Source organism: Limulus polyphemus, unplaced genomic scaffold, assembly GCF_000517525.1.
Source record: "Limulus polyphemus unplaced genomic scaffold, Limulus_polyphemus-2.1.2 Scaffold200, whole genome shotgun sequence".
Taxonomy (NCBI): Eukaryota; Metazoa; Arthropoda; class Merostomata; order Xiphosura; family Limulidae; genus Limulus; species Limulus polyphemus.
The window spans coordinates 592,856-611,947 of NW_013665810.1; the positions used below are offsets into that span (position 1 = coordinate 592,856).

The 19,092-nt window shown below is 34.1% G+C and overlaps 1 protein-coding gene across 1 annotated transcript in view; it reads left to right on the top strand.

Moving 5' to 3' along the window:
- The window catches only part of LOC106478328, a 209,921-nt gene that overhangs the window by 18,411 nt on the left and 172,418 nt on the right, over positions 1–19,092 (top strand). The window contains exon 2 of the mRNA XM_022381933.1: positions 2,049–2,498. Within this exon, the coding sequence (XP_022237641.1) occupies positions 2,395–2,498 (104 nt within the window). The 5' untranslated portion in view covers positions 2,049–2,394. The remainder of the gene's footprint in view (positions 1–2,048; positions 2,499–19,092) is intronic.

The following is a 19,092-nucleotide window of genomic DNA, read 5'->3' on the forward strand; positions in this document are numbered from 1 at the left end:
ACATTCCCCTTTTGTTGTTACTATCTGTTTCATACAGCAATTGTAGCGACTTGATCACTGAGCTCTGCAGCTCTCTGCCGCAGGCAGACAGTTTGTCGTCGAGTGAATAATGCGGATGCGCGATTTTTCTTGGGGAAACATTCTAACTACGCATGCTTATGCAGCAGGTTCTCGGTCAGAAAGCGTAACGGTCATACATACAAACAAGCAGAATAATAGTATAGATAAAACAAAAACAATTAGCGCAACAAGTGGTTTAATAAGAGTGACACAAGCAATTGCGTTTTAAATAAACAGCGGGTCAGCGAAAGGTTTTAGGGCTTGTAAAACTAAAATTCGGGGTTCAATCTCTGCGGTTGGTACAGCCCAAATAGCTAGCTTATTGTGTAGATTTGTGCGTAACAACAAACAAACAATATTGTTATGTCTTTACAAGCTACATATTTTGAACTAAGTAATTAGTGTAGTAACTTGAGAAAGTTATAATTATCAGAAAGTCGTTCGAAGTTTAAAAGCCGGATAATATAGTTCCACTGTAGGAGGAATAGTACATACAAGCCTTCTGTTACCATCAAGATTCATATGCATACGACTGGCTCCTGGATAAGTAGAAAGTACTGTTCGAAATATGTAAAAATCTCCTTTTATTGTTTTTCATATTGGGTACAATTTAGACGTGGTGATCAGAGACGATATTTCGGTTCCCTTCAAGTTCTGTCATTCCTTATGCACTAAGACCACGAGTATGGTCAGTTTCTATAAGTTCTATCTTTCCTTGTGCACGAGTATGGCCAGTTTCTACAAGTTCTATCTTTCCTTGTGCACGAGTGTGGCCAGTTTCTACAAGTTCTATCTTTCCTTGTGCACGAGTGTGGCCAGTTTCTACAAGTTCTATCTTTCCTTGTGCACGAGTGTGGCCAGTTTCTACAAGTTCTATCTTTTCTTACTGCAGTTTGTCTTTAGCTAAATATTCTTGTAATAAGTGTTTCAAGTTTCAAAAATAATAAATAGGCTAAAATAGTTTATGCAGTAATCGTAGGTGATTGCAAAGCTTTCAACGTGCAGCCCCCAAAATGATTTTTATGGAAAAGTAGGTTGTAGATGTAAAAATTCTCAAGAACGATTTTGAAATTGTCGAGTGGGTTGGCACAGATTTCCCAGAAATCCCGATCAGCGAAATAGATAGAAAAATTCAACCAAACGTTGATTACAAGAAGATCACAAACATTTCGAAGTGTTTACTGACAATTGAAAGTGATCCCAGGTATCTTTTGTGTGCACGTGCTTCTCGAGTACAGGTGTTCACTGTTATGAGTTTTCTCTCTCTCTCTTGAGACAAAGTATTTGATTATTTTTGTAACCTTCTTTCACTTGACATCGAGCATGTATGCTCAGACAGGTTTTCGACGTGGTGTAGCGTTGTCTAGTACGTATATTATAGGACGTTGGAAAACCCCAGAGTTCCAGTGCATTGTGATAACGTAATTTTGTTTCTAATGAATTCATCAAAGACTTCCTTTGTTTCTACTGCACATAGTGCCTCAAAATTTTACACACATAAGTACAAAATATATTGTAGATTTAGCCTTCCCACTTCCCAGAAATACAGTAACAGAGAAGGATAATATATTTTCTTCAAAACGGGAATCCTGTACGAGTATGTGGTTTAGATTTATTTCTAACTTAGACTTGTAATTCTTATTGATACCATTTGCAGGTCAACATTTACGAATAATATATTTTTTACTGCCACACCGGGAGGAAAATTAAGAAAGTAAAAATATGCATATTCCGTTGACATTTTTATCTTATTAAAAAAAGATTTATTGTTGAAAATGATAAGATCTAATTTACAATTTGATATACAATCAACTAGGTTTAGCACAACAGTTAAGATTTACATTGAATTTGGATGGTGAACAGCATCATATTCGTAAATTTCAAAATGGCAAGAATTTAAAGTTCCATCACCCACTTATGATGTAGTAAACACTTCGTACATCTATACAGCAGTATCTGTAATTTTAGCGTTATCCTTTCTGTTTCAGGATTCAGAAGGAGACGCGAGAATGGAAGTCATCTGTGAAATAGTCTTGAAAATGAAAGGCGCTTACGTGAGTGGACATTGGTGTTTCTACTAATCTCTTTGAAGGCAGTCACGTGTTTGGTTACTTCCTCTCTGCTTAGTATAGCCCGTCGTCTGCCAAGACCAGAGGTCTGGTGCTGTACGAGTTTAGTGTGTGAACGTGTTACCGAAAAAAATTGTTAACATTGTGCTGCACGCATAAGGATTCTTTTTGAAGTAACACACAAAAAAAAAATTACTAAACGCACACATACTTTTAACCAAATACGAAACTGTGCTAAACATTAAGGTACAAAGTACGTGAAGACATGGATATAGATCTCAGTAAAGTGTCAGAATCTGAGTATGACTCCATTTTTCAAGTTCTTCAGCGAGACCAGAAGTTGAGAAAGTTTGAAGAAAGGAGAATACAGTAAGTTACTTTTGAGAATATTTGACACACAAACCTTGTAATTGTGTGTAACTCTCCATATTCATTTACAATGGTTTTCTTAGCATGGTTCAGTAGTCATATTAAAAGTAATTTTCGTTAACTATACAGTGTTAGAAGATGACCCGGTCCTTTGGGCCGAAACGTCGCAATTTTAATTGCTTAAAAATATTTCCATTGTAAAGCTGATTGCGATATTCAACTGATATTAGGCATAAGTACATCTGTCAAAATTAAGCTTTGTTTTGGGGAAGACTTACAAATACAAGACGTTATTAATTTTTCTAAGTTTTTACATTTCTTGACAATATTGAATATGGAAGTGCCATTAGCCCCTTAAATTTGTTTTATACTTTAGTTAACAGGGCCAAAAAGAAATATAATTAGTTATACCCTAGTTATAAATACTGAATAAAGAAATTTGATTAGCTCCTTAAGTTTCTAATAATTTATTTAATAATACTGTTTATAGATATGTCATGTTGTTTTTTCCTCTTTATAATAAGTAATTAGTTGGCGTTAAATCCACGAAACATGTTGTAAATACAGCATTAGAAATAATGTATAAGATGCAAATATTATATGATTGTATCTTTCTCTCTCTATTGTATTAAAATGAACTGCATCAAAGTACAAATATTTATTTTTTACAGTATTAGCGGCTGTCGTTCAACCAATCAGATAGTATCATACAAACATATTGCACTTGCGTCTCCCAGGGTTGAAATGTCATATGATAAACATGTAGATATCAAAGCTTGACAGATTGAGTCAAAAAAATTCATGCTTCAATAGTATCTATATGGAAAGTCGGAAGATCTTAGTGAAACTATTACTGTTTATAATATAAGTAATTCAGGTAGACGGTCCAAACTTTTCAAAAATGTTGTTAAGTAACTCTAGGATTACTCTTTATGTGAAACATGACAATCTATGCTGCCAATGTTCTAGCTGTTGGTATTGGTGCGAATGTTATACCCAGAACACATTATTACGAAGTGGCCTCATTGGATGTGAACAAAGCTGAGGAGTGTTCTTAATAAATAAATTCAAATTGTTTGGCAACAATCAATGGTAATTGGTTCGATGGCAGAAATAAGAATGGTAGTATGGTCAACGTATGACCTCTACAAAGTGGACTGTATCTCAGCCAATGGCGTTGTAGATCAACAACTACTACTGAAAGATAGTCAGATTCTTAGCCCTTATGTAATTTCTTCAGAAACAAGACTTGTTGGGTAGGGATTCATTTTCCAGCAAAACATTGATTTCAAACATGCAAAATATGTGATAAAACGATACTTGGAAAGGGGGGGGGGTAAGGCAGATGGAGAACTCGCAACCATAAGTTGGTTTGTACTTTATTGTTGGTCAACCAACAACCATGCACCTTGGCTGATTTGTCGGGAGTAATAGTTGACACTTGGAACAACATTCATAATCATAAATTGGTAAACTTATTGTAGCATAAAAATAAGGTGTACTGCTCTGTTTTAAAACAAATGTAAATTACTAGTGCATTGTACAACTTTTCCTATTGTATTTTCTGTAATGATATATTTTAACGATTTATTTGCAATTATTCATTGCTTGCAACTCCTGTTTGTGTGTCATTTGTGCAGTTTCATTGATATTTCTATTTCTGTATGTGTCTCTCTCCGTCCTCCAATGGGACAGTGGTAAGTCTAAAGACTTACAACGCTAAAATCCGAGGTTCGATTCCCCAAATTGATTGAGGTCTACCAGCAGATGTGAATTTTTTTTTCTAGATATAAATTGCTGTTAACTTTATTTTTTTATTTTGAGAACGCAGAATAGTGTATTTTTATGTTATTACAGTTATGTGTTTTGTTATTAATACGTTATGTAGGTACAGCTAAAAAATACACACACATTCACTGACTGGCTGTCTTACTACCACCCATCACGAATTTTGATTTGAATAAGTCTTGGATAACAGTCTGGATTCTGCGTAATATAGACTCCGCCATAAAATGATACCGAAAAGTGTATTGTTCTTTTGTAGCACAGTCATCAAAAATATTATACAACTGGTTCATAGATGTCAGAAGAATATAACTGTAAGAAATGTTCATCCCAAAAGTGTCCGATTGGAAAGAGTTACTGGTGATTGTGCTGACCATGTTAAATGGCAGAAGTCCATATCATCTTAGAGCCAATTTCGCTATCCTATAATCAAAAGACCCAACTCCTGTCACGAGATCGCTCCCCCACACTATTACACTATCTTCAGCAAAACATTAGCAAGATCACATTGTCCAAGTGATTTTCACCATTTTTTCTTGTATTGTAAACTAAGCACAGAAATTTGCGAAATACGTCTCATCAGACCATGTTTCCAGTTATCCATGTCCACAGTTCAAATTCTTCGCACCACTGAAGCTTCCAATTGTTTTCTGCATCTGAAATACTCGATTTTTGATGTGGTTGACGGTTTTTGTGATACCCTTCACATGGTACGCGTGGCACAGTTGGAGTTTGTCGAAACCTGACCATTACTGAATGAATCAGTCATTTGGAACACAGCCTAACGTCTGTTGCAACTTACAAGCGTGTCCAAACATTTTATTCCTCGGTCAGTTATCAGCATTTGACAGGCACACTTTCTTCTCATGGCAGACATGTTTATTTTTGATTCTCATTGTGACAGACTAATGAGAAATGTCTTTGAACGTAAATTATCTTTGATTACGACGCTCCTGCTAGAAAAGCGCTGAATTTCGGAAAGGTCCTTGCTTTTAATTATTGTCTTGAAAACTAACCACGTCATGACTATATTTCCACGTTGATAAGACTTAACCAATCATATACCACGTCACTAGCTGGTTAGTGTGTCTTGTTCAAGTAAGTTAACGGAATTTATAACTATTTTCTTCCCTACAGCATTATATCTCTTTCTTTCTTTTTATAGCTGGGCTTGTAACAAAAGATATGAATACGCATGTTTTCATGTCTTTTTAAAACCACCGTGACCCAAATGACTACATTTTAGACAACAAGGATGAAGGTTATTAATTTTAGTCACATATAAGCACCTTTTTTCTAGCGCTTTTGTTATTTTCCTCCCATTGTTTAGGAACTCCAAGAAACCAATTTATTGGCTTTTTATTATGGCTCTATCAAACGTTTAACCAGTTCTTCGTGTCCTGTGAGTTACAACCCTTCCTTTTTTTTCGTTATTTCCCTCTAGCCACTATTATAGATTGTACTTTTTTGTTACTACGCGCATTACTATGCATTGCTCAGTGAGTTTTTATGTTGCTTATCTACGTGTCGGTATCCTTGTAGTTTCTAGTTCATGCTACATTGTAAGAGTCCGGTTCGATATTGAGAGGGAATTGGTTTTGTACCAACCACTGTTGTTTACCCTCCGTGTCGGTATCCCTGTAGTTTCTGGTTCATTGCCACTTTGTAAGAATCTGGTTTGGTATTGGTTATATACCAATCAGTGTTGCAAGAATTATAGTTTTAAGATATTACCCATAGTCGTAGTTATTACAGATTCTATTGACCCTAGTAAGTTTACGTGAGTGATTAATAATTTTTTTTTTTACTTTGTCGGCCATTTGCTAATTTCTCTTTACTTTTCTGATCCAGCAATGCTCATCTACACTTTTGTGGAATGTACAAAATACTCTCGACCTTGACAGTTTCGCAACTTTGAGACAGCCACACATGTTTGTACTATAGCAAAGTAGTTGTAGCAACACCTTCAGCAAATCAGTCTTCTCCTTGCTCAATACGATGTCTGCATAATTCTCTCCAAATGTTTCAGCATCAAACATCTGCTGGACCACTGTCAACTTACAATCTGAAGAAAAAGTGCTTGTTACTCCATTTTCAATTAACGTTGTTCGTCTAGATGCTAACAATTTCATTTGACAAACGATATATTTTAATATTTGTAACAAAAATCAGCAGTGTTCGTTTTCTAATTTTTATTATGCATGTCCCACAGTGGGACAGCGGTAAGTCGTCGGACGTACAACTCTAAAATCCAGGTTCGATTCCCACGGTGGACACAGCAGATAGCCCACTTTGGCTTTGCTCTAAAAACAAACCATTATGCATTTCGATTACAATGCGTGTAAAAATAGCATTTCAGGTCTACTTATGTCAGATTACTGACAACAGATCTTGTCAGCTAAACTGGATGACGAGAGATAAGTATATGTTATATGCTTATTTACATATGCAGTACAAACACTTTAAATTGTGGTTTGAATGCCGAAGTATCGAAACCAATTGACCTGTATAATATTTGTGTTATAAATAACTGTAGATTTTATTTTCTGTCATTTCTCATTATAGATTTCAAATTAGAGATGTGTAAAAACAGTATTTCAGATCTGTCTTTTGTTTCTCGTTGTCAAACCCATATGGTGAGTTGTGGTACTAAAGAAATGGCTTCTGGGCTGTTTTTTGAGAGATGAAAAAAAAAAACTGAAATGCAATTTTCACACAACTCCATTTTGAAATGTTTATTTGGCAAGTTGAGTGGAATTCCCCAAAAATAAACATGAAAGTTAACGTGATTTTTCTAGCGAATATTAGATTAATTGGTTTTCAACGCTTCGCTGTTTTTTGGCGTTCAAATTGTAACAGTATCTTCTCTGTTTCGCTTACCGATATACTTATATTTTACGTATTCCCTCTGTATTTTATATCTTTTAATATTCTTTTTTTTTCTGTCCTAAAAGCGTGTTCTCTAAACAACTGTTTTATAATACTATATTGTAGAAAGCAAACAGTAAAAACACGTACATCATAGGTTCATGTGACGTTATGAGAGTGACATTGTATCGTAGCTATTGCTTACGTGGCTGGTGTTGGCTGTGTCACCATAGAGTTAGCTGGTTGACAAGCCTGATATAATTACGTGGCTGGTGTTGGCTGTGTCACCATAGAGTTAGCTGGTTGAATTTGTGTTTCAGTATGGGCGCCTATTGCAACTTTTCAGTTTAAGTTAAATTGCTTGCAATCTAAGCCTAATTGTATGTGCAATTTATACAATGCATACTTCATGATCCTTTCATCTCTGTTAACCAGGAAAATTGTAAATCGAATTGTCAGTTTTGAAATGTTACTGTTGTTTGTAAATTGACAATTTGGCTGAAAATATACTTGCTAATTTATTAAATCGCTCCTCGTTTTAATAGTTCAACTGTTTATTTATTAAATCTACATATCGATTGGTAAGAGTTCCATATGGCACTCCCACTCAATTTAAAAAAAAAATCATCAAAGTAATATTTATGTATTAATAAATCATATTAATAGTATGATCTGATAATTTTAATACATTATTATACCACTTACTTCATTAATTAGATGTATAATCTTCTTGGGGGACAAACTTTACAAATGTCTTGTAAAGTAGTTTGGAACATTTTTTTTCATTTTTTTTTGGTAAACCCCTAAAAGCCATGCCCCAATTTTTCTAATACGCCCCTTAAAATAAACACTTTTCAGAATTTTTTTTTATCCAGGCAATTCTACAATTTTTGGGTGGGGGTGCCATATGGCACTCTTTCCTATCGATTTATGAAGTGCTCACGACAAGTTACAAATGCATACTTTGTTTTATTAAACTACATGTGTATGGAAATTGATAAATCTAAGAAGCGATTGAATAAACCGAAAGGGAGATCATATATAGCAAGTATAATAATGGCTGGAGACGGCTTGAATGGGTAATGAAGAAAAACCTTAATACAACAGCAAATGTACAACGTTTCGACAAGGTTTTGTCATCATTACTACAAATAGTAGTAATGCTTATAAACTAAGTATGCAGAGTATAAATTGCAAAAAAAGTTATCTTAACTTGCAAAAAAAGTTTTCTTAAATTACAAAGTTGTATTTGGTGTCTCATATTTCAGTTTCAATACGGACAGCTTTTACAAGCTTAAATTGAAACCAGATAATTTCACGCCTGGGGACTGACGAGGCTATATGACTCATATCCCAGGAGGCTTTTAGTTCAGTACTATAACTCGCCATTATAGTTTGGATGACGAGGGACAAGATAAGTGTGAAATGTTGTTTTTACGCACCTCTGATTTCAAACCCTTAATGAGGAACGTGAAGAACCGCAAAAGTACAAAACGCGTTTCCCTTGTTTGGTATTGATGATATTTCCTTTCCAAATATTATAATACTTGTCCTGCAAATATATTTCTTGCTGTTATAGAAATTGGAGAACCAATCAATGCTATCAAGGATTTTCGTTTTACATCAACATGCTAGAAACAAACTCAGTGTACGTTTTCCAGTGATCCTAATTTTTGATTTAGAAAAATAACATTGTATTGTGCCTTGCTTTTTTGGATTTGTTTGTCAATAAACCAGTTTTTTTAACATGTTTCCTGTTCACTACTTATGACAGTTTAGGCAATTAAGATAAAATACATTTCTTGTCCCACCACGATATCTAGTAAACATTTCTATGCGTTTGTTTTTAGTGGAAGTAAGTTTTTAATTATTGCTGTGGCCATAATGAAAAATAAATATTTGATACGGAACTCGTCAGTTAAGTATGATAACATTTTCTCGAGTTTTTTGGTCCGAAATAAGGATGCACTGTAAACAGATGAAGATATTATGATGAGTTGAGCCGCTAAAGAGGTTTTAAAGATCACGTAAGTTGCTAATTTATATAGTAATTTTACTTATGTTTTATCTTTCCCGATTTCCATTATATTTTGACTTTCACCGCATCAAAACACTCGTATTGCCATTCTAATTTTAACAATTGTCCTTGAACCTTCGTAGTTTCTGCCTGCCTCCGGTAGGTGTCCCTGTAAAAAGATTGATTCAATTTCAACTTTTCCCCTCTACGCGCGCGCGCGCACGCACACACACACACACACACATTTTGCATTCTACTCCTACTTTTACCATTGCGAACCCTGGATTTTAGCGTTATAAGTTCGTTAAGTTACCGCTGATCTCCCGGGAGCGTATATCATTAAGAAAGATTGTTTTGTGAATAAAAGTTCATCCATGATTGAGATCCTAAGTGATATCGTCCATTTTATTACTAAAAGTAAACCAATACCTCGTGATGATAGCATCTTCTCTCTCTTTGTTTCTTAAATTCTCCTTCATTGTTATTGTTAAAGTACCGAAGACGTGAAACTACACGTAACCCAAGAAACTGTACATTTTAGCTCTGAAGCGTTCATTTATTCGCAGTTTACGCCCTCAAGCTGCAGCTGTTAACATCCTGATTCATACTGAACTCCACGAATACTTTTTTCATTGCAGTCGGTCTGACTTTAATACTTTGTACAACTGCATACACGTTGATCGCACTTAGTGGGCTTGCTACAGGCTTTATTGAAAAAAGTTGAAGGAAAGTTCAAGGTTATAGATTATTACGAATAACGTATTTTATTAGAAAAGGCTTCAGTGTACTAGAAAATGCGAGTCTGATTGCAACTCCTAGGAATGACCTTTTTTCAAAATACTTTACAGCCCTGACCGGGGGGGGGGTGTCAAAATGGTTAGATATGCCACTGGATTGTAAATGCGTTTGCGACCCGATGCCGATCATACGTGTACCGAATTTTTGGGACGTGGATGTGATATAAGAGTGGTAGTCACATCCAACTATTGAATCAGATAAGATTAGCTCCAGATTTGGAGATGGGTGTTGTTGATTAGCTACCTTCCACGTAGCTTGTCAGTTCAAAATTTCTGTAGCTTTGCTTAAAGTTCTGAAACAAGCAAGTTTTACAGCCCATTAGAACTGTTAACCTAGTCTTTTGCAATCTGTTTGTAGCTGAAAATAAGGCTAGTATTAAGAACCTTTGGATAGTTTCGTGCAGCACTTGATAAGGAAGGTTATAAATGAAATTATTGACATTATTTAGTGTTCGCGTTATCCATACGTGTGGTATTCTCTAAAACACGAATTTCACATAAGTCTAACCTAATAAAGGTGATGTACATTTTAAAACTGTGCCATTGAATAAGGTATTCCAATAATACCTTTAAATGTTATTAAATCATACCAAATCTGAAACGGGTTACAAGATAACAATAATACCACGTTAAGAAGAATGACGACATTAAACATTCCGTGAATAAGATGTTCAGCATAGTTTGGACCCTAAGTTTTATAATTTCATACTTTGTTTGATAACGTTTAATATTATGACCCTCATTCTGAAACTGCTTGTTACGTAGAAATGCTAAGAGCGATAAAAGCAATTCGTAAGAACACAAGTTTGCATTCAAAACTTTTGCCTCAAAGAAATGTATTTTCGTAATTTCTTTATTACAATGTTATATATACTAACAGAACCGAAGTATAAGTTTTAGAATGTACATGTTGTTTCGCACACCACCTAGAGTTGTTTTAATGCATTATGTTCCACATTAGTATCTACTCGGATGTGCATAAAATTAATGTTATACTTAAAACTATGACGACACTATAGGTGAGATTTTGTAACACCATATATATAACCTCTTAACATACGTTAAGCATATAATTTGAACAGAAAGATGTGTATGTTTAGCTTAAACTCCATCTGTATCATACAGATGATTGGAAAATTATATTAGAATGACTTTCGAACATTCTCACGTCGTTACAGTCCATGTCTCTATGTCCGGTCCTGCTCTGTCTGACGACCATGAATCTTGAAAATAGCTCTGCAGTCGATTTTTCATCGCAAAAGGCTCCGTCATAAGGTTGTTATATCCGAAGCTCACCACTCTTCTCTGCATGCTTTCCTTGCACCATTTGGTGTACAAGTACAATGGTTTCCCATGTCTTTGTGTGGAATAGCATGAATACGCGTTTCATTCTCTATCTCCCTGAAGTCTGCGACGGTTCAAAAGAAAATACGAGTGGAAGCCTTATCTTGGTGAACCCAAGCCTTGTTAGTCTCGTTTCCAGACAGAGATTCTTCTTAATTATGTTACGTCATGTTTGCATGGGTCACGTGGATGGCTTTTGCCACTGAACTTTGTAGATTCTCACCCGTCACAATATGCCGCTTATAATGGCTGGATAAAACTTGTTGCGGGTGTCTTTCTGGATGATTTTGGTGTCACAAGTTGATCTAAGTGCCCGATCTGGAGACATCATTATGATTTGGTTGTATGAATCTTTTGCGTCGGTAAGAATTGTTACATAACTTTCCTAAAAATGATCACTTTTTGAGTGGCATTACACTGTCTACAAAAACGCCTTTGTCAAAGTGTAGTTCTGATACATGCCGTTCCACTGAAACTTTATATTGGATGTGTTTGTGACGTGACTTGCATATTCAGTAATGTTTTAATGAACGTACTAAACCGGCGCAGAAGTCTCATCGCCATAGTACATTATATTAAATACTAACGCTTCAGTGAACTACAAATACGAGTACCACAATCAATAAACAATATATGAATTATATAATTAACGCGCTGAAAATTGTTGATTTTTTAAAATTATTATTTTTTCTTTCATTTTAAATGCTAACTCGCTTATATATTCATACGAGGTTTACCTACATCTTGTTTAACCATTTTTATGAACCATTTCTACGCACGTGTGTTATAATTTAGTTTTTTAAAGTGTTTTCTTCAGAAGTATGCCGTAGAGTTTGGGTTAATAATATAAACAAATAAAACAAGAATTTTTTAAATGTATATTAATAAGACTACATAATATTTGGAAAAGAAAGTAGAGGGGAGGGAAGTGATGCCTATTAAAATTGAAAACATGATATTTGAACAAAAAATATAAATTTGTCCTTTCTCGGCTCAAGAAATGTGAGTTACAAAAATGGCTTTGACGTTGTGCTCTTAATATAAAGTAGGTGAAATGTACAGCAAAACGTTAAGTCCCCCAAAAATTATCGTGAACATTTTCTTTATTAAAATATATACAGGGAACTTTTCAATAAATATTATTTCATTTTTGGACTTAAGACCTCATTTTAGAATAGTTATATTATGAATAACAAAATTTAACATTTTTACTTTTTATAGTTAGTATATATTCCTATAATATATGCTTCTGACTTTCAATTTTTGGTCGGAGTTTTATTCCTCACGAAACGAAAATTAGTCTTGTGCGTTGCCTTCAAAGTTTCAACCTTCTGGAATACTTCAAGTATGCATACAGCACGCTGTTTTTTATTGGAATGGACAACTTCTAAAAGAGAATAATAACATCATATTTGTGTGACATTTTGCCAAGACTCTGGCACTTGATCCTGTTATGTTCTATACAATTAAATGGAGAAAAACCAAAATAAACAGGTTTAGAGGCTGACAACTATTATAATGATGAATTATCATGCTGTAAAATAGTCGTTGCGCACTTTAACTAACTCAAAGTATGACAAAAAATTCAAAGCTTTGTCCTAAACACTTTTATTGCTAAAAATATTACAAATTTGAAATTTATATTTACTATGAAAATTTTCTTAAAAAATAAGAAAGAAAGAAATAGTACATAGCGAAATTTCTTTCAGATTAGAATTCAGTTGTGTTAGAAATATAAACTTGTTCTTTAATTCCTGAACCAAAAAAAAAGATAGGTTTTCTCTGACACTTTTGAAGTATCATATTCGGTTATATCCTATCGATAATGTAAGGGCACTCGAACAGTTCCTGTACGCGTTAAACATTTAGTGCTAAACTAAGCTCTTTTGAATCATTATTTTTGTATAAGCAAATAATGAACTATTAAGTGTGTTCAACGGTCGTGAAAGAGGGAAAGCCAGAGCGTACATTTGTTTATATTGCCTTAAAGCTTTAACATGATATTATCAACTGGCGGAAGATAGTTTCAACCGGATGTTGAAGACACAGCTTTGATGTTTCAGTATCTATCTCCCCATGCACATTTGAGGTTCTTACATAACGTGTTTGTACACTGTCGCGATCTAATTCCCCAAGCTCAAACGGTTGCTGATGTTTGTTTCTCAGTGTTACAGAATTATAATATCGTCTTTTGACGTATTTTTACATTGAAATAGAATAAAGAACAAGAACAAAAAGAATGAGCACACTAATATGCCGCTGTTAAAGAAGATTAAAACGTTGTAGAATAGCATAAATATTGCATTAATCCTTACCTTACAAAATGTTCCCCGTTGGACAAGTCAAACTATGCGAAGTAGAGCTGAGGATCCAGCTAGTTGTAGGGCCTAAAAACCGACTGTTTACATGTATGTCTAATTATAAAGGCGTATAAATCATCTTTGTATAATACATGGTGACTACATGAGTGGAATCCAATTATGTACATTACACATAATTAACTTGCCTTTACTTTATAACATATATGTTTTTTTTCTCTCTCTCTCTCTTCTTAAAATACGCGTAATTAGCTATTCGTTTTCAGCACATTTCCACCATTAAGATGCACATGTACACATACTTATTTCCTGTAGGGAGATTTTTCCTTCTGGCCAGTTTTGTGCCTTTTCGTTAGTTAAGTTAATGAAAAGAGCAGACTTAGTGTTTTTGTTAATTAATTAAATTTTAAAGTTTTCACTACTTGTTTACCTACACTTTGTGTTTGTCATGAACTTATCTTCCTTTTATATTTCATGATTAATTCCCTCATTTTTACAATAGGCGTCGCTCACCCTAATAACTGACAAACATTGGGAACGTTTTATCTTAGTGATGCATTGCTGTGTACGTTAAACAACATAAAGCCTATTTTATACGTAACAGAAAATTGCGTATTCAGACAACGACCGAAAGGGCATTAGTTTGAAAACTGAGAGATTAAGAAATATCAAAATCTAGTAGGATTTTTTTTTTGTTTATATATGATTGTTTTTTGTTTTGTTTTTATAAGACAGTGATAATGAGATATTGTGGGCGGATGTGGAATAATTTTTCTACTTTAATATGCCATCATGGAAATGGACCACTTCCACTAGAACTTGAGTTCACCAATGTCTAATATGCTACCATAATAATAATGGACCACTTTCACTACAACTGGAATTCACCAGTTTCCATGTATAGTAGTTGTAGTGGATGTGCTCCATTCCTATGGTAGCATACTATACACGAACGTTGGTTAATTCAAGTTGTAATGAAAGTGGTCCATTATTATGGTAGCATATTATACATAGACATTGGTGAACTCAAGTTGTAGTGGAAGTGGTCCATTTCCATGATGGCAAGTGGAAGTGGTCCATTATTATGGTAGCATACTATACATGGAAACTGGTGAATTCAAGTTGTAGTGGAAGTGGTCCATTATTATGGTAGCATATTATACGTAGACATTGGTGAACTCAAGCAACTTGAGTTCACCAGTTTCCATGTATAGTATGCTACCATAATAATGGACCACTCCCACTACAACTAGAGTTCACCAGTTTCCATGTATAGTATGCTACTATAATAATGGACCACTTCCACTACAACTTGAATTCACCAACGTCCATCATGAGAATGCTTGTGTAAAAAGGCCATTCTTGTCAAATAGTTCTTTGAGGGATTTTTTAGGCACTTTTGTTGTATTTTTTTTTAGGAGTTGTGAATTCAAGGTCAGGGAAACAGCTAATTTCAGGAGCTGCGGGTTCCGGATCAGAGATATAGCTTATTTCGTGATATGAGTATTCAGGATCAGATATACAGTTGATATCATGATATGAGAGCTGAGAATCAGAGTTACAGCTGATGTCATGATATGAGAGTTCAGAATCAGAGATATACAGCTGATTTCAGGATCGGTGTTATATGTGGTTTCATAGTAGTAACATTTCAGAAGGAAAGCTTTTATGTGGCATTTCCTGTGGTACACACTTTCTACATTGCAGGACTATCTATTTAAATTAGAAATCATAGTAAACACACACACACACACACACACACACACTACCTTCATCTTTATTTGGCTAATCATCACTGTTGGTATTCACATGAAGAAATTTAAGCGTTGTGATGATATTTATACCATAGTTCAGTTTGTTCATGTAAAAGCCTACGAATTGGCAAATTACGCTAGTTTTTGCCACTGTCTGATCTCTGATTATTATTACATTTTTTTTTTCGTAAGCACGTTTTAATTACTGATGACACAACGAATATATAATGTAATGGAGTAAATTTTCAATGTCTCTCAGAATTATGACATTTTCCTGTGTACTAGAAAGACCATTTTAAATACCCCCCCCCTGTAATTAAGTTTAATTTATTACAATCATGTAAGTTCATTGTTATTAGTAACAACAATGGAGTAGATGGATGCATAATTCCTCCAATACAAGGCTTCTTTTTAAATACCCCCCTAATGAATTTACATGATTGTAATAAATTAAACTTAATTACAGGGGGGGGTATTTAAAAAGAAGCCTTGTATTGGAGGAATTGTGCATCCATCTACTCCATTGTTTGTTACTAATAACAGCAACGCAAGGTTTCTTTTAAATACCTCCTGTAAACAAGTTTAATTTGTTACAATATTTTAAGTTCATTGTTATGTGTAACAAACAATGGAGTAGGTAGATACATAATTCCAGCAACGCAAGGTTTCTTTTAAATACCTCCTTGTAAACAAGTTTAATTTGTTACAATATTTTAAGTTCATTGTTATGTGTAACAAACAATGGAGTAGGTAGATACATAATTCCTAGCAACGCAAGGTTTCTTTTAAATACCTCCCTGTAAACAAGTTTAATTTGTTACAATATTTTAAGTTCATTGTTATGTGTAACAAACAATGGAGTAGGTAGATACACAATTCCTGCAACGCAAGGTTTCTTTTGAAATACTCCCTGTAATCAAATTATATTTGTTACAATCATATTAAGTTCATTGTTATCTGTAAGAAGCAGTGGAGCATGCACATACACGTTTCCTTCAACCTGAAGCTTCTTTTGATACATCTCCCCTATGATCCAGTTTAATTTGTTACAACCAAGTTTATTGTTGTACGTGAAAAACAATAGAGTAGATTGACACACCGTTCCAACAACAAAAGGATCATTTTGAAGTATCCATTAAAATCAAGTTTAATTTGTAACAACTATGCAAGTTTATTGTTATACTAGCAGAGACCCACAAATGATTTGCAGTAAAATTAGGATCTTTAATGCAACAATACTTCTTTAAATACAGGATTTCTATAATAGTACAAAAGTATTCTAATCGCAGACACTTGTCTTAGGCCTAACATTAGTTAGCTCTTTATTAAAGTACGGCCTGTATTCGAGGAAGATGAATTAACATTATAACTTGTATACGATTTTTGCTTTAGTTTAGTTAGAGCTAAACTTTACCGTATTTAATACTATGAGCAAATAAACTTCTAATTTTATTATACGACCTAACGTTAGATCTTTTTAAAAACTTTGATAAACTTTTAATACGTTATTGTACAAAATGTAGATTTACACCCCACCTTTTCTTTACATTCGCTGAAATGTAGTGCGCGCGCATGTACACTTAGTAAGTTGTGCACGCATTTTCCGAACAGATAAAAACTGGGTATTATTGTAAAAAAAAACAATGGGATATATATTATACTTTTGTTGAATTTTTATTTCTTCGATATTAACTTTGAGCATTCGGTTAAATGTATTTCACGAATGTTATTTGATGACCTAATTCTTAGTCTTTCTGTTCCTTTCCACTCAGTGTGTGATTTTATTATTAATGCAGGAATGCTTTAGTCGTCTAACGCGATACTCGTAAGTTTAGTTGCCAAAATCTACGTTATGGACCTTTGCTACCTGTCAGTGAAACCGGTCAGTCCACTTATTACTGACTGCGAGTGTCAGGTGCTGCTACTGATTAGCGTCTTATTCTACAAGAAATAAGGGCGCTATTGTTTGTTAGTAAACTTAAAAAGACTTATGATGTAAACTTTTAACGAATTAAAACTTAAATGTGTTTGTGTGAATGTACTTGTATATGTTTACGAAGTAATTTTTATGAAAAAAATCTTTCTGTCCCAAATAATTTATCACTTATAAACTAACTATGCTAAACTACAAAAGTGGAGAGTGAATAATATTAATGTTACAAATTTACTAAATTTGGTGAAATTTTCCTAATTAAGTAGAGTTTAGCGTCACGTGATATTAGCTTAAGCAATTAGCATAAAAAGTGATGCTTGATAAGGCTGTACCAATTGCATGGGGGTGATGACAAGAAACTGGTAATCTTAGTTCCATGGCGTTACTACAAAGAAAGCTATTAAAACGGTTTTAGAGAGGTAAACTACCACCATATATTTTAAAGAATCTGGTTGCTTCTGTAAAGTAAAGGTCTGTTCCGAATAATAGGGTTGCCAATCCAAAGCTAATGTTGGTTGCTATCGGGTGTCACTTTCTTATAATGCTGTGGTTTGTTGGTATGTATTTACAAAAAGACATATCTGATCAAAAACATCTTGGGTGTGAAAAAAAGGCGCAGCCAAAAAAGGATTGAGCATGCGACTTAAAGGAATGAAATCAAAATTGGCGGCCAAACTAGTAGCTACACTTATAGTATTGCTAAGAATTTGACAGCAAATATTCATTCAGTAATTAGTTAGGCCGCGCATTTTGTTTTACCCACGATCATGCCCCAAGTCTAATCATTGCTATAATTGTAGCTACTGGTTTTGCTGCCAATTTTGATTTCATTCCTTTAAGTTGCACCTAGAATCCTTTTTTTTTTTTTGGCAGCTCTTTTTTTTTCACACCTAAGGCGTTTTTGATTAGATAACATCTAATGAACTGAAAGCAGGAGTGCAATTTAACATTTCAGTTGTCTGGAAGGTTTGTTCCATTAGTTGAAATAGAAATTAATACAGATTTATTAATTATAAATATTTTATTCGTTTCCTGGAATTCTCATGAAATATATATATATAATTTTAATTATTAGTCACGTTTTCAATATTCAAACAAAATTAGGCCAGTTTTAGAAGAAAGTTACGCGAATGTGTATAAAATAAAATTATAATTCACAAATATATTTCAAGGTTGAAGCTGGTTTTTTACTTGTAAGTAACATGTGTTAACTTCCAACCTCTTTTTAAATTTATGTGAACTTAACTTCCAGTCCTTCGGTTTCATCATGCAGCGGTTTTAACAAAGAAAATAAGTGTCACACAATTACAGGTTCAGTTACACACATTCTGACTTTGTGAGACCTATTTAACATTTGTTTTTGTACGTTGTACAGTCTTATATTACACACTAGCTGTAATAAAAACTCGCTTAATCTAAACTATAGATAATTCAGCTGTAGGAGAAACTAGCCTGGACTATACTATAGTCAATCTAGTTGTAGGAGAAACTAGCCTGGTCAATATACCTGAAGCTAACTGTAAGAGAAACTAGCCTGGTCAATATACCTGAAGCTAACTGTAAGAGAAACTCACCTGGTTTATACTATAAACCAAATCAAATGTAAGAGAAACTCACCTGGTTTATACTATAAACCAAATCAAATGTAAGAGAAACTCACCTGGTTTATACTATAAACCAAATCAAATGTAAGAGAAACTCACCTGGTTTATACTATAAACCAAATCAAATGTAAGAGAAACTCACCTGGTTTATACTATAACCCAATTCAAATGTAA